Raw genomic sequence first — 16,482 nt, forward strand, 5'->3', positions numbered from 1 at the left:
CATTATGTTTCAAAAGAATGTTTCTTCATCTTTGGTTCACATTTATGTTCTTTTCCTAACTTTTTTTTTTCTTTTTTTTTTTTTTTTATGATGGTTGCTTGCAAGTATGTGCAAAGCAGATTATGCTGCATGGTTTGCATGAAATATTTTGCTGAAGAATCTCTCTGGTTCCTTCCTGCATTCAGAGTACTTTACATTACTTTCTGTAACTGCAGTGAGGACTTGCCCACTTTTGTGGGGGTTTGGCTCTATAGAAAATTAGCTGCTGTATCAACTTATCAGGAGAGACTGGGGCCATATGCCACAGTAATGCAAACTAGGAGGTGTGAGCAGTTTGAAAATTAAAAATATGGCATTATCTGCTTTGCCCAAAGTATTCTGTACTCAAAGTAAATTAAGCAGTTATTTCTAAACGGAACATTTCGGGTAAGAAGCAAAAATGTAAGAATCATATGTATGAGAGCAACTGCAACAATTTACAAATATTGAAGAAAAATGAATGTGATGTTTTCATAATCTAACATTTTATAAAATTAAAATAATAATATAATAAATCTAGTCATTATAATAATAACAAATCTAGCAACTTTTCTATGTGAAAAGTCAAAGATCTCTTGCTAAAATTCCTTTTTAATTTGTGTCTTCTTTACTAGTACTATTCATCAAGTTTTTGTACAGAGTCAAGAAATTTAAGTGAACAATCCAAAAAGCTGAATGAGAAGAAAACACATTTTTTCCAAAGATACCTCAATAAACATAACGGAAACTTCATTTTGTGCTTTGCACTGATTATTTTGTAGCCACAGTCGTTATTTTCAAGTCATTAGCTTCATTAAACTAACTTTGCTTATGATTAACTCTGTAAGTACAGTAATATAATATATACAAAGAGCTGGAACTTTTTTCTAAAGCATGAAACGTATTTAAAGAAATAAATTTCATCCATTGAATGGTAGTTTTTCAAGGAGCTAACTTTTAAATGGTTTTAGTCGGTGGTAAGAGATGGAAAGACTGTCCCCTTGTGGATAGGAATATGAGGAAAAGTGATACTGTAAGACACCGAGAGCAGCAGTAACTCTGGGTATTTGGAGTCTCATTAGGAATTTGGCTAGAATCCTGCATTGCGCATGGCTCATAAATCAACACTCGAATGTACAAAACACTAAGGAGAGCCTTTTTATTTAAAATGGTTGGCCTGATAGACAGCAGAGGGTAAAGACTGAACTAATATAGCATCCTTATTAACACCATCAGTCCAGGCTAACACGTAAATCTAACTGCTGCAGGCAGCTGCAGCATTGCCTGCGTTTGAAGAAAGCTATTTTGAGAAGGACAGCCTCAGAGCAGACAGTCGAGAAGGCTCCACAGTAAAGACAAAGCCTTAAGGTGTATTTGTAAAGCAGTGTGCTACCCAACCCGTGCTACAGCACACAGGACACAAGAGACAGCACCATTGTCCTCACACCAGCAGCCACAGTGACAGAGGGACCAGAGCAGGACTGACACACAGCTGGCTGGAGACACTGCTGATATTACATTATCGATGTTGGAGTTTCCCCATACACATCATCGCCTCTGACCCATGGGAACTACTAGAAATGACAGCACCCTATCTTCCTTTAAATCCGGATTAAACAATGGTAACTTCAAATTTCTGCACGGGGAAGCAGAACTTCATAGGACTGCTGAGATAGCAGGGGATCTTTCTCACAGGAAGTGTTCTGGTTTATGAAATCTAGTCTTTCCCTATTGCAGGCAGTTACAGCCCCCCTAACACGTTCTTCTCATTTTGCCTTTATGAAGAATTTTCTCCCAATTACCTCAATTGCAAGAATTTTCCGAAATATCATTAGAACCCTCACAACTTTTGGCTTAGCCGTATTCACGGTCAGTGTATATCTATCTATTATCTATATTATTCTTTATTTTATGTGGCTTTTTTTGCTTCCTTTGAGTTGAATCCCTGGCAAAGAGTAACAATATTCTCTCCTAGCCTTTATTTTGTTGAACTAAGCAAGCCATATGCCTGTCACATGCCTGCTGCTTTAATTATTTGGGAGGCCAGGCTCCCAAAACATCTTCATATTGCAATGTCACCCAAAAGTGTCCTGTGGGCTCAACATTTCCCACTGAGAGTCGCTCAATAATGTATTCAGACTCATCAATACACAACCTTACTCTGTCCCTAATGGAAACACTTCAACTCATGCATTCTTTTCTAGTGTTGGGTTTTTTAGACAATCACATCTCAGAGGTCCCTCCTAAAAAGCCCACTGAATTCAGTAGTTGATTTCCTAATCATTATTTCTCAGCTTATAGCAGAAATTCTCATTTTTCCAGTTATGAAGAAAATTGCACTGATTGAAAAACAGGTTGATGACATCCTTTGGAGATTTTCCACCAGAGTCCTAAAGGTCACCAAGTCCAACACCGGCAAGCTGAGGTGCAGGTTGCCATGATGGATGAAGGGGACCTAAGCCTGAAATAATACTAGGCCTCTGATAAGAGGACATTTGTGGAGTCAGCATCCCTGGAGGTATTTAAAAGGTGTCTGGATCTGGTGCTGGTGATACAGTTTAGTGGTTTAAGGGTTACAGTGGCAGTGCTGGGTTGATAATGGGACTGGATGATCCCAAAGGGGTCTTCCAACCTTGATGGTCCTGATTCTGTAATTCTGAATCATGTTAGTGGAGCTCACTGAGTCATAAATTGTCCTCCACAAAAAGCTCTGTACATAAACTCATCAAGCTGTTGCTTGAAGGGTTGAAGGTTACAATGTCTAATCCCATGGGAAGTCACTGCAGGCGTAGATAAGACACAAATATTTTCAAATCTACATTAGCAGTTTTCATTCAAATATATCCTGTTCCCAAATTTACGACACTGGATGAGTTGTGTGTGCATGCTGGCTAAGGTCCATGGGCCTTATAATCTGGACAATGTGGGATTCTAGTAAAAACATCCAGACATACATGCAGCAAGCCTACACTGTAGATACAAGGGGTTTTGGTTTGGTGTTTTATGTTTGTTTTGGAGCGGTGGTTTGGATTTTTAGGGCTTTGGGGGGTTTTGGTGTGTATGTGTTACAGGTCACTTTGTCAGATGTCAGTAAAATCTGTTTCCTCTGCCTCTGACTTAACGCTAGGAAGCAATGTGAAACCAGACTGTTTATTTCTGTACTTCACCGGGGAAGCGTCATGGGGGTTGTGCAAGTTCCCCACTTCCTCTCTGGTGACGAAACTTGAAAAAAAGAAGCGTGTCCGTGCATAATTTCATAGCGCGGGCTCGGGGCACCGGCTGGCGCGGCGCTGAGGAGGCTCCGGGCCCGCTCCCGCCCCGCCCCGGCGCGGCCCGGCCCGGCCGGCACTGGGCGCCCGCCATGGCGGGGCTGGGGCCGCGGCCGGCCGGCGCAGGGGAGCCGCGGCCGCTGCTGGTCAAAATCGTGATGGCCGGAGAGTCCTGCGTGGGGAAGACCTCCATAGTGCGCAGGTACACGGATCCCGGCTCGCCTCCCGCCGGCTCTCCCTCCGCTTCGTACATGGCCACGATCGGTGAGTGCCCGCCGGCTCCGTGCGCCTCGGCCCGCCTCGCTGCCGCCCCTCGCCCTGCCCTCCCCGGTATCCGCGGCTGTCACACGGCCAGACCGGCGCTGTCAGCGCCGCACTGCCGGGCTGGGAGGTGTCAAACCTCCCTGCGCTGGGCTGTGCGTGTGTGCAGCCGCGAACAGCAGCTTAAACTTTGGCCGAGGTGTCGGGACACGTCACGCTGGCTCCAGAGCCACTGCAAAGTGCTGCCGTGTTACACTGTCCTTGCTGTTTGTGCGGGCATTGCGAACCTACTCCTGGTGTAAACTTGTGAAGACTTGTTTGTCACGGTTTCTTATTGTCCCCTGAGTCCCTGCTGCTGTGCATCGGTGCAGGTGCAGAGAAAACAATACAGAGCCTCAGATCAGCGAGGTTGGAAATGACGTCTGAGATCATCGAGTCCAACCTGTGACCAAACACTGCCATGTCAGATAGACCATTCACTGAGTGTCTTGTCTAGTCTTAAACACCTCCAGGGTGACTCCACCACCTCCCTGGGCAGCCTATGCCAATGTCTAATCACTCTTTTTGGGAAGAAATTCTTTCTAATGTCCAACCTAAACCTTCCCTTGCACACAGCTCGAGGCTAATTTCTCTTGTCCTGTCACTTTTTGCTGAGAGAAGAGGCTGATCCCCCCATTGGCTACAGCCTCCTTTCAGGTTCCAACCTCAGAGAGTTGTCAGATGTCAGTAAAAAGCCCAGTGCGTCAATATTTCAAGCTAGAAAGACCTTTAACTTTGTGTTTATACTTTTAATGGTATGAAGATATCTTCTACTGTAGTTAGTGGTGTGGGTGATGATTAAAGCAGAGCTGTTGCAATGATGGAAATCATTAACCCTGGCAGACCATGTCAGTTCTGCGCTGGCACCGCACGCTGCAGAGGACAGGTGATGGGGAACTCCCCACTGCCTTGGCACTCGCAGGCCCTCAGAGCCATGGGTGATGGCAGGATGACTGTCCACATGTTGAAAGCCTTGTCTCCAGCATGAAAATGTGTTTGATTTGAATTCTTGTGGACATTTTCCAAAATTCTCTTTGGGAAATTTTAATTTTTAAGAGTTCATGTGTAAGAATATTTTTTCTTTGATTTGATTTGACTTTATTTGATTTTGAAGAGAAAACTAAATTATGCCAGGAAACTGTGTATTCCTGCTTTTGGAATATGCATGGTTTTGGCATAACAGAATTAAATGCCAGACAGTAGCTGTGTCAGTAGTTGGTCCAGGGAATACTTAATGTACACGAGATGACTTGACCTGCCCACATTAAGAATGGCTGAACTTTAACTGCTTTTTATTTTCTTGCCCTTTCTTACAAAGCAGTTTCTGAAGCCAGCACAAAGAGGGAAGAACACAACTAACAGTAAGGCACAAAATTGATCCTAATAATAGGCAGCTTGTTACCAAACTTAGCCAGAAAGCCCAAGAATGGCTATAAAAATAAGTAACAGCTTTGCTGATGTGCTTTACATTGAGATTCCTGACCACTAGGTTATTATTTTGAGACATAATTTCTTTTACTCCTGATTCAGTCCACTGCAGACTCAAAAAACTTTAATATTGTGATGATACTAAGAATATATTTCCCGAGTTGTGACTTGTACTATTTCAAGGAATAGTGAAGATAATAGTTTATGTGACAGTTTATGGACTAAGATTAATCTCTTCAGTTTCATTATTGACACCTATTATTTAAAAACTTTTAAGAAAAGCGTATCTGAAATACAAATGCATAATCCAAACATGGTATTTGTTACTTGAATGTGTTTTTAAAGTTATTTCTGGAATACTGTGTTCCATTTACTTCCATTTTACCAGGTGTTTTAGAGCTTGGACTTTGAAAACAGATGGGACTATGAGTGGTATCTTCCAAAAGAGTAATGTTGGAAGTGGAAGGCTCCTTCTTCATGGAGGCAGCTCCAACAGAGGGATGCCCTAGAGATTGTGGCTCCTAGTGGTGTAAAGGAAGAAGACACATAGTGTTTTCTCTGTGATGTCTTCTTCCTCACTGTTGATAGCATCAGAACAAGTACCTGTTTTTATCTGGATGCCTGTTTCCTAAAAGTCCAGTCAAATGGTCCCTTTCTGTTGTAGAGCCTATTAAATGCTCATCTGCTGTCAGGTGATTTTTCACCTGTCCTATTGAAATGGTGATTTGAGTAGAGGGAAGATTATCCCGACTATGCAGTCTTGCAGCTTCCTGAGTTCCCTGACAAAATCATGTGCCATCATCTTCCTTGGTGGAAGAGGGTCATAGGCACAGAATTTAAAAGGTTGTTGGAAGTCTCATTTCTATGTCATCATGAATCACAGATTTGTGTTACTAGGAGAAATGCTAGTGTTATTGCGGAGGAAAAAAACCTGGGGAGCATTTTATAGTAGGCTCCAGTAGTAGTGAACTTTTCTAAAATTACATCATTTATGAGAAAATGCAAAAAATGAATCCACCGTAAATTTTCATTGAAAGGTTTTAATGCAGCACTTAAACACTCAAGGCCAGGTGCCCTTCCTCCTCTTCAATTACATAGTTTGGATAAATTATAAGCAGTTATACTTTTCTAATTAAACTTATACACATCGTAAGGCAGATGCATTGTGTTATGAATAGATTATAAAGAAAAAGTGTTTTTGTTTCAGCAATGGTAGGTATTGTGTATAAAGTCAAAGAGAAGGTTTATGAACAAAAAGACCTCCTTGTATACCAATGAACAGAACTGTGATCTCACAGGCTGTGAGGTTATTTTGCTGTATTACAGTTGCTGTGGTCCTTCAGCACGTGTTTCCTGTGAGAAATATTTTTGCAGAGCTGTGAGTCCTCCCAAATCTTTCATAGTTGAAAGTGGTACAACTTCAATATTAGGATTAAAAAGTCTGTGTAGATTCCCTGATATTAACTTTAGAAGGGAATAAAGTAATCAACAAAAATGAACCATATTGAAGGTAAATGTGTCCTGTGTTAAAAACACCAGTGGCAATCCACATCTTAATTTTTTGGTTTTTTAACAGGACTGGATTATTTTGCCACTCTTGTTTTCCTAATAAACCATCTTATCCCATGAGTTGCTTTTTTCAGCAAACTAGGAATTATCAGTACTTGTGACTGCTCAGACGCCTCTCAGCCTCAGACATTTCTTGACATGTTCAGAAAAGAATCTGCTGCAAGCAATGCACCAGCAGCTAGGAGGGGTTAAGTATGGGTTAGGAGTAACAGTGGAAACTCACCCACCACATCTCACTGGGCTCTTGCCCAGTTTAGGCACAGGAGCTGCTAGGAATTGCTTCCCTGTTTCTGGAGTTGAAGATACTGTATGACAGGCAGTGGGCTGGGTAATACCTGCTCAGGGGCATTCACCACCCTCTGTCCATGCTTTCACTGTTGCATCCTACTAAGCTACTCAAACTTGCATTTTCACTGGACAGACATATGGTTTTGAGCAGTTTCTGTCAGAACCCACCAGCTCTGTTTGGGTGAAAAGTGTGCTGTAATTTCCAGGCCAGCTGCAAGAGACCTCTTTGAAGAGGACTTCTGCAGATGGCCAAAGGGAGGGAAGAGAGGGGCATTTCACAGCTGAATTACCCTATGGCTGACTATTTTTATGCTTTTTAGACTTAATTGTCTTTCAGATGCCTCAGTCCTAATATGGGCATTATTTACTCCTTGAAATATAAAGAAAATAAATTTTCATGGCTCTAAAAGTTGGAAATAACAACCAGAATTCGAACTTGCACCCAGCATCTCCCTTCTTGGTTTTATTTGACTACTTAAAAGAAGCAAGTACATGCTGTTGCATTCCAATAACATTTATCTCAAGAGCTGTAATCAATGCTTGCTTTGTTATGTTGATCATGTTGTATACCAGGTAAGCCTAAAAGCATCTGAAATCCGTGAGCTGTCTTTGGTATTGTGTATCTCATTTTTCTTTTCTGTCTTTCCAATTTGCTAAGTTTGCTGGAAATTTCATATAAAGACATGAACGATTCATGCATGCAGAACATATTGACTTCTGTTTTCCACTAACATTCATTGACCTTTTAGGTCAATAAATTTTGAAGTTGACTTAAGAAGTCAATATGCCTGATTTTAATTTAGATTAAGTTTTAGTCTGATTCAGCACTCTGCTTCCCTTTTTACAATTTTTTTTTAAAGCTTATAGCAATTTATTATTAAAATGTATGTCAACTAAGAACTTTCCTCTATAGTTCTGGGAATCTCTGTCTGGAATGTAATTTTTTGCTGTGTTCCCAGTGCACCATTTGTAAGTGATGTTCCAGCCTCCCAGTGTATACTCTGTCCCTCTCAACTGCTCCAACATCACTTGTAGAAAATGATACAGATAATTAAACAAAACCATGTGAATTTCAGGAGCAAATATTTTCCATCACATTGGAATTTCATCTTACATGAGCAAATTTTACTTAAATTACATTTCCTTCTGACATTATTAATTCCATCAAGGAAGCTTTGTGTAATATTAATTACAGATACCAATTATATAATTCATCTTTCCTTTTCATTGAAGCTTCAATGAAAATTCATCAAGTGAAGGACATGATTATCATAATAATTTTTAAAATCCACCTCAACTCCCTTACCACATACACACAAAAAAATAGCATTGAAAGTGCATGTGAGTGCATGCATGTGGGACTGGGAGTGTACTTGTCAAAATTTTATGTACAATACATCTGTCAGTACAAAGGAAGGGAGCATTTCCTCTGCATTTTTGGTTTGCTGCCATGAGTACTTTCCTTTTATGAAGTAATTTGGCTTGCACATTCTTATGGAAATCACTACAGTGATATTAACTTCAAATATTTGTGATTTTTCAGTCTGTCTGGTTCTTTCCAATGGCATTACTACTGGTGAAAGACAGTGTCATTTTAAGTAGCTATAGTTCGATCTTACCGAATTTTGCCTATACAGTATGGTCAGCTTGTCACAATGTTACCTTAACTTCATTTACTATAATTGACAAAAAGAGACTAATTGTTTTGCAGTGGGGGGAAAAAAGCAATCATGGAAATTATCAAATGGTATTTCAGACTTCAGCAATGAAGTAATAGGGGAAACAATGCTTTACTCTGCAAAAATATGTCTTCTAAGATAGCAGCTGATAGCTGGCAGATTCTAATTTTAGAACTGGAACTTCAACAGCTCATAAATCTAGGTATCATCTAACACATCTGAAGCACTAATTTGACAGTTTAATAAAGGAAGGCACTATAAATCATAAGGAAAATATCTTTAAGGAAGGAAATGTAGGGTATATAGAGACAACATTCTGCATTGATTTTAAGTGTTAATACTTGCTTTTAGCATTGGCTGGATCTGATTTAGCCTGTAGAGCCAATCCTCTTCACTTTGAATTAAATCCCGTGTATGTTTGTCTTTGCCCTTACTGCATAGAGCCAATTCCTATTGCTGTTCATGTAACCCTGGATAAATTTTTTAGGGATTTGGAAATAAGGACAGAGAAATTGTGTTGCACATGTGACAGCTTTGTAAGCATTTGTACATTCCCATTCGTAGCTGCCATGCTCTTGAAAATCACCTCTGTATTTGCACAATGTACTGTTGTGCACAGGCTGTGAAACTGCTGTCACGTCCCTTGCCAATCCACATAGTCATACTTGTAGTTTCAGAGTATCTTCACCTTTGCTTTGACATGCCCCTTCTTTGTTTGGTGTTGGCATTGCTCTGCATTGTATTTGTGCAATGTATTGGCACTCAGCAGTGAATAATTTCCTTTTACAGCTTCCATTTTGAATGTATATGGTTGGCTAGTTATTCTTTCTGTGGTATTGTTCCTTTTCACTTTCTGTTTGAAATGGCATGATAACTAGAGCTGAGAAACAATCTTCAAAGGCAATCCGTGTTATTATGAGAAGTGTTACAGATTTTCCTTTTTTCTTCTAGGCATTGATTTTAAAGTAAAGCCAGTAATGTTTAATGATACAAGAGTGAAACTTCAAATATGGTAAGTTTTAATTAGTATCACAAAAGAAAACCAAATAAATTGCATTATTACATGAAAAATCTCATCTACTTTTAATTGTGTGTCTTCATAATGTGCAGGTGCTTCTACTAGATTATTTTAAAATTTGAATTTAGCATAGGAGAGGGGGTTTTTTCAGCAGTTAATGTAAGTTTAAAAAGAGAGTTATCACTGGGTTGCGTTAGCAATAAAACTTGCAGCATACAAACAAGTGCAGATCTGTGATCCATGTGAAGTATATTTAATTGTATAGGAACATTGAGGAAAGTGACAAAGCAAGATCTTATATTTCATTACCCATCAAATGTCTGTTCAAAAGAATCACCAAGAGAAATGACTGTTGATAAGATGAATCTTGGGAATGTACACTGTTTTTTGGTTTGGAAGTTTTTCTAAAGGTTATGTAGGGCTTCTGACACCTGGCACTCCAGGCACTTATACTGAAGATTATCTCCATTACTCCATTTATTTGACTTCTCAAGGAGTAAATCAGTAAATGAATTATCTGACCAGTATTGGATCTGCAGTTATTCCATCTCATTTTGCATTTAATGCAAAAATATTAGAGGGTTGTTTATAGCTTTCTTAAGGCATAATCCATAGAATCATAGAATATACTGAGTTGGAAGGGACTCATCAGGATCATTGAGTCTGACTTCTGCCCTTGCACAGAATACCCAGAATCACACCATGTGCCTGAGAGCATTTTCCAAACACTTCTTGAACTCTGTCAGGCTCAGTGCTATGACCACTTTCCTGGGGAGCCTGTTCCGGTGCCCAGCCACCCTCTGGGTGAAGAACCTTTTCCTGAGAGCCAACCTACCTGCCCCTGACTCAGCTTCAGGCCATGTCCTCAAGTCCTGTCACTGGTCATGAGAGTGAAGAGTTCAGCCCCTCTGATTCCCCTTGTGAGGAAGCTGTAACTGCAGTGAGGTCTCCTTCCAGTCTCCTCCAGGCTGAACAAACCAAGTCACCTCAGCCACTCCTTGCATGGCTTCTCCTGTTCTCATGGCCCTCCTTTGGGTGCTCTCTAAGAGCTTAATGCCTTTTTTATATTGTGGCACCCAAAACTGTGCCCAGCACTCGAGGTGAGGCTGCCCCAGTGCAGAGCAGAGCGGGACAATCCCCTTCCTTGCTGAGGTGGCAATGCTGTGCCTGATGAACCCCAGGACATGGGTGGCCCTCCTGGCTGCCAGGGCACTGCTGGCTCATGTTCAGCTTTCCACCAACCAGGACCCCCAGGTCTCTTTCTGCAGCCCTGCCTTCCAGCATCTCATTCCCCGGTCTGTGCACACAACCAGGATTGCCCCAGGCGCAGAATCGGGCATTTGCCCTTGTTAAACTTCATGCAGTTGGTGATTGCTCAGTCCTCTCACTTGTCAAGGTCTCTGCAGGGCCTTTTTGCCCTTGAGAGACTTAACAGCTCTTCCTAATTTAGTGTCATTGGCAAACTCATTGAGTATCCTTTGAATTCTGCATCCCAGTAGTTAATGAAGATGTTGAAGAGAACTGGGCCAAGGTTGGAGCCCTGCAGAACCCCACTAGTGCCCAGACCCCAGCCTGATGTCACTGTAACCCTTTGTGCCTGACCTGTGAGCCAGTTGCTCACCCATCATTCAGCATAGTCATCCAGCTGTGTGCTGGACATTTGGTCTGGAGGCTACTGTGGGAGACAGTATCAAAAGTTTTGCTGAAGTTCAATGAGATCATATCTAATGACTTTCCTAGATCAGCTAGGTGGATTACCATTGTATAGAAGGAAATCAGGTTCAACAAGCAGGACTTTGGCCTGCTGTGCTGGCTGTGACCAGTGACTGTGTTGTCATCCAGGTATAACTCCCAGAATAATATTTTTCATTATTTTACTGGGCACTGAAGTGAGACTGACAGGCCTGTAGTTTCCAGGGTCTTGCCCTTCTTGAAAACTGTGACAGCTTTACCCAGCTTCCAGTCCGCTGGGACCTCTCCAGACTCCCGAGACTGCTCAAAAACTGAGAGAGACTTTGTGATGACATCACCCAGCTTTTTGAGAATTCTCAGATTAATCCCATCAGGCCTCATGGATTTGTAGGGATCCAGCTGGAGAAGCAGATCCCACACAATTTCAGGGTCAACTGGAAGCTGATCATTCGCACAGTCATGGTCCCCCACCTCAGGGCATTGAGACCCCCTTGGTCTGTCATCTGTGTTGAAGACAGAGACAAAGAATGCATTAAACACCTCTGCCTTGTTCATGTCCTGTTTGGTGAGGTGACCATCCTCATCCTGCAACAGGCTGATATTTTTCCTACACTGCTTTTTGCCATTCATATATTTGAAAAATCTTTTTATTGTCTCCCATGTTTCTTTCAGCTTCAGTGTAGCTTTGACCACACAGACTTTTTTCCCTACGGTTGTGAACACACCCTCTGTATTCTTTCCATGTCACCTAACTTTGCTTCCACTGGGCATGCACGCACCTTATTCATTTTATTTCCCATCAGTTTTCACTTATGCCAGGGATGTCAAGTCTGGGACTGGGACAATGCATGGAGCTTATCTAGTTTGTTCCTCTTGCTTGGTATATTAGTGTAGAAACATTTCAGGTGTGGTATTTTGTAGCCAACATCTCCTGAAGCAGATTGAGGGATTCCATTTGTGTTTATTTCCTCAAGTTTTGGCATTATGTGTAAGAATCACTGTGTCAGTGTATTTTATGGCTTGTTCCCAAAAGCTGTTCTTCTATCTAAACCAGGTTGCTGTTCATATCATGGTTTACAAAGAGGCTGTCTGAATACGGGGATGTCATCTGGCATCTGAATTTTTTTATCACCTGCATTATTTATATAAAGAGGGAATGGTGGGCTTGACATTACTCTCAGGTTTCAGCCACTGGCTTGCCTTCCCTAGTAGGGCTGTATTATTCAGAAAAAATTTCCAATGTATTTCTCTTATTGCTGTATCTGGCACCCAAATTTTCTCTCATCTGTGATTTTTTTTTATTCCTTTCGTTTTAGAGTACATAATTTAAAATTTGGGCAATAGTCCTTAAAGTAAACTAATCTTTCTTGGGGATTCTGTCTGTTTGATCATCTCTTTTTTGTTTGTTTGTTTGTGTGTGTGTGATTTGCTACAATTTCCTTCAGGGATACTGCTGGCCAGGAGCGGTTCCATACACTTAGTACCAGCTATTTCCGTGGTGCACAAGGCTTTGTTCTCGTATATGACATCACAAATCTCAAGAGTTTTCAAAGCATAACAATCTGGATGAACGACATATATGAGGTAAATATATCTGTCAGTGGTTGATCACTTAATGAAGGAAATTAATGTGTCGTTTTAAATGACTGCATGAGATGTATTCTTGTTCCTGTATGTTTCTATCAGAATTTCTTACATTTAACTCAGCACGCAGTATGATAGTAGAATTACTGTCAACTGAAACTGGAACATGGTTTATATTTAGGCAAGCCCATGTTCATGGAGGAGTGTTTTCTTAAGTACTTCTAAAACATAGCTTCAAATCCCTCTTTGTGCGTGCTGAGTTATGGTGCTCTTGTCATTGGTGTGGCTATGCATGAATCAGTCTACATGAGCTCATCCTGGGATTTTAATTAGATTCCATATCAAAATTCCGTATCACAACCAGTGATTTCCCTTTCCTAATTTCATTGCTTCAGTGTAGTTACCTCATCCCAAGATCAAAGGAATTAAATATCGTCTTTGTCCTTGCTGGATATTCCTTGAGAGGATGATTTCAAGAGGAAGTGGGGTGGGAAGCTGTTTGGTTAGCCAGCTCCCATGGTGCTGCAGCCAGGAATACGTGCTTTCATGTGATGTAGGAAGTGATTCAAGGGCACATGGCTGCCAGACGGGGTATGTGTTCCCACTGGAGCTTGTCAGAGCCCTCTGTGCTTCACCCTGACTTCCTAATGTGGTAGAAAACTAACACAGCAAAAGAAGTTGAGTAGTTTTTCTGCTCTATCAGTGAGTTTGAGAGGCTCATGTGAAGGTCTGACACTTACTGGAGCTGGAGTAAGGTAAACAGGTAGGAGTAGGAAGGCCAGAAGAAGAATGTCTGGAAACAATGTGAAGAGAGGGAGGAATGAATAAGCCCTTAGACACAAGATCATTCAACTGACTGTAATCCTATATTCCAAGTCTTTTCTGGTAGGTCTCTCTTGATGTGTTCTCTCTTTGCTAGAGGCAAGTCAGTTTTAGAACGGAACGGAACGGAACGGAACGGAACGGAACGGAACGGAACGGAACAGAACAGAACAGAACAGAACAGAACAGAATAGAATAGAATAGAATAGAATAGAATAGAATAGAATAGAATAGAATAGAATAGAATAGAATAGAATAGAATAGAATAGAATAGAATAGAATAGAATAATTCAGCTGTAAGGAACCTTCAGTGATCATCTAGTCCAGCTGTCCAACCACGTAAGCACTGACCAAAAGTTAAAGTACATTATTAAGAGCATTGTCCAGATGCCTCTTAATTTGGTTTGGGGAGTTGACAATGCTGTAGGAAGCCTGTTCCAATGTTTGACCACTGGCTCAGTAAAGAAATTGTTCCCAGTGTCCAGTCTGAATATCCCTGGCACAGCTGGAGCCATTCCCATGTGTCGTGTCTCTTCATACCGGGGAAACAAGATCAGTGTCGTTCTCTCTACTTTCCCTCCTGGGGAGGCTGATATAGTAGGGAGCACTGATACTGCCCCTCAGCAGTAGCACAGCAGGTTGTAGTTAGTATGCTTGTGGAAGTTAGTGTAAGAATACAAGCAAGGTAGTGCTCTCATTGATCAAAATCAAGTAAAATTTCAGGCAGGTTTTTAAATACTCTTGTGATTTGGTGGGGATGGATGGGAGAGTTCATCTTTGGAAAGGGGGCTTGAAATAAAACCATCCAAGTGCATTATTTTCTCTCTTCACAGCTTCAGTATACAGCTGATATATGTATATGTGTGATCATATGTCCAATATCATACATGGGATATCATATACCCTTAGGAAGACATTATATTCACATTATCTCATTTTTAAAAACATTTCTCTGGTGGCCTAGTACATTATTGTTCTTGACCTTAGAGCCATCTTAAAAGTCTTAGTGGCAACAGAGCTGAACTTCAGTAATGTGTTATAAAGGAGATTCAATGACATGATATTCTTATTGGCTTGTCTGCACACACTTTAAACTAACACATCTGTTTTATCATTTTGTTACAGAAAATGTGCCTTTCCTCTGTTGGACAAAAAAAAGTCACAGCTAGATATGCCACTTGTTGTGCAGTTTCATGGTTAACAAAGATTTAGTTTGGCAAACAGTATGATAGGAGTTTATTGAAACTGTAAATTAAGCAGAAAATGTAAATTATCTGCATATATCCATTTATATCTATCTATCTATCTATCTGCCTATATATTTATATTTCAATATAAAATATCGCTGTGGCTTCACACAGTCTCCAAAGGGGTCACTTTGTTCTGTCATCTTCAATTAGATCAACAGTGTGGTTGATTCAGTGGGCTGCAATGCACAGCCATAAAAAGCAAGAAGGTATCAGGGCTGTATGGCTAGAGTGGAGGGAAGGATGGGACTTGCTCCTGTGGCCACCATGCAGGTTTAAATCTGCTTTAGTCAGTCAGGAAGTGACACCTGTACAAGCCTGCTCTCCATTTGTGACATTTTAAAAGCTTTCGTGTAAATGTGCTCAAGGTATTAATACTTTTACTGTTTAATCTTAACCCCTGAAGGTACTTCTGTTAAAGTTTTAAAAATGGAAAAATACTCAATCTAAAAGAATTTCTAGAAATGTAAATTGCATGATTGATTGTACCAATCTCAAAACTAGCAATTAGTGTTGTAATAGAGTTAGATAGTAATAAAAAATTTAATTTAGTCCTAGTGGGATATCAGTTTCTGAAGTGTCTTGGTGAAAATATATGGGGCCATTCATTGCAAAAGAAATGTTTTTAAGCAATAACTGTTAAAACACAGGGCATTTCATGAAAATTAATTACTTCCTGGAGGTCAGTGACATTACTTGCATTTGCTTTGCTCTGTGAATGCAAACCAGTATTTAATTCCCTTCAAGTACCCAGAATCAAAGTGACTGTTTCTACTGCACCATTTAAAATATGCAAGCATAGAAAAAATAAATAAGTTTTAAAAAGCGAAATGGAGAGAATACAGACTTCACTAAATATCAGACTAATAGGTGTAAAGCTTACACCTGAACCAGTCAAACAGGAATTTTTGAGGCAATCCAGTTATTCCATTATGCTCTCATTTTTTCGTTCTTTGCATATAAAGATTTTAAACAGAAAGTCTTTAAAAGATCTGTTCAGTTTGCTAAGCCATTTTTGCAACAGTTGAAAATAGCAATCCAAGCAATTTAGCATTCTTAAAAACTCCCATTGATTTTATAAAAACTGGCCAGTCGGTGCAATTACAATCAGATTACCAGTAATGTTCTCATTATATTTCAGTTAGTTTATGTGTGGAATACAGCAGCTTTACTATTAAAAATGAAGTATTGTCCAAGGAAGTACAAGACACAAATATGCTGCCATATCTGTACTGCTGTAGAATTTGAATTCAGAACTAGAGGAAACTAACATGACTGTACTTTTAAAAAGCTTACGTGAAAAATATACTCAAGTCACAGATTAATATCTTAGGACATTTTTGGCAAGTCCAATACAAGGATATTGGATTTGTAATGCATTCATTAGAAGCATAATAATTGCAGGAAGATAACTTCAGAACTTGAAATCATTCTTTATTTAATAGGATTGCAGGTTATGTCCAATTTATTAAAGTGTTCCTCCTGCTGACATGGCTTTTAGCTACTGGATACACCTGTTCTGAAAGGCTGGTGCTGTTTGGCCTTTGAAAATTAAGTAACTACAAGCA

At 40.3% G+C, this 16,482-nt stretch overlaps 1 protein-coding gene across 6 annotated transcripts in view; it reads left to right on the forward strand.

Moving 5' to 3' along the window:
• Window positions 1-3,223: 3,223 nt before the first annotated feature.
• The window catches only part of LOC134549259 (ras-related protein Rab-10-like), a 32,325-nt gene continuing 19,066 nt past the window's right edge, over window positions 3,224-16,482 (forward strand). For 2 of the 6 annotated variants that reach the window (XM_063394836.1, XM_063394863.1), the window contains exons 1-3: window positions 3,236-3,551; window positions 9,503-9,563; window positions 12,707-12,845. In XM_063394836.1, coding sequence (XP_063250906.1) covers window positions 3,380-3,551; window positions 9,503-9,563; window positions 12,707-12,845 — 372 coding nt within the window. In that variant the 5' untranslated portion in view covers window positions 3,236-3,379. Of the gene's footprint in view, window positions 3,552-9,502; window positions 9,564-12,706; window positions 12,846-16,482 lie in introns of all 6 variants that reach the window. The other 4 variants (XM_063394828.1, XM_063394851.1, XM_063394844.1 and 1 more) reach the window with 4 other exon arrangements.

Source organism: Prinia subflava, chromosome 1 (assembly GCF_021018805.1).
Source record: "Prinia subflava isolate CZ2003 ecotype Zambia chromosome 1, Cam_Psub_1.2, whole genome shotgun sequence".
Taxonomy (NCBI): domain Eukaryota; kingdom Metazoa; phylum Chordata; class Aves; order Passeriformes; family Cisticolidae; genus Prinia; species Prinia subflava.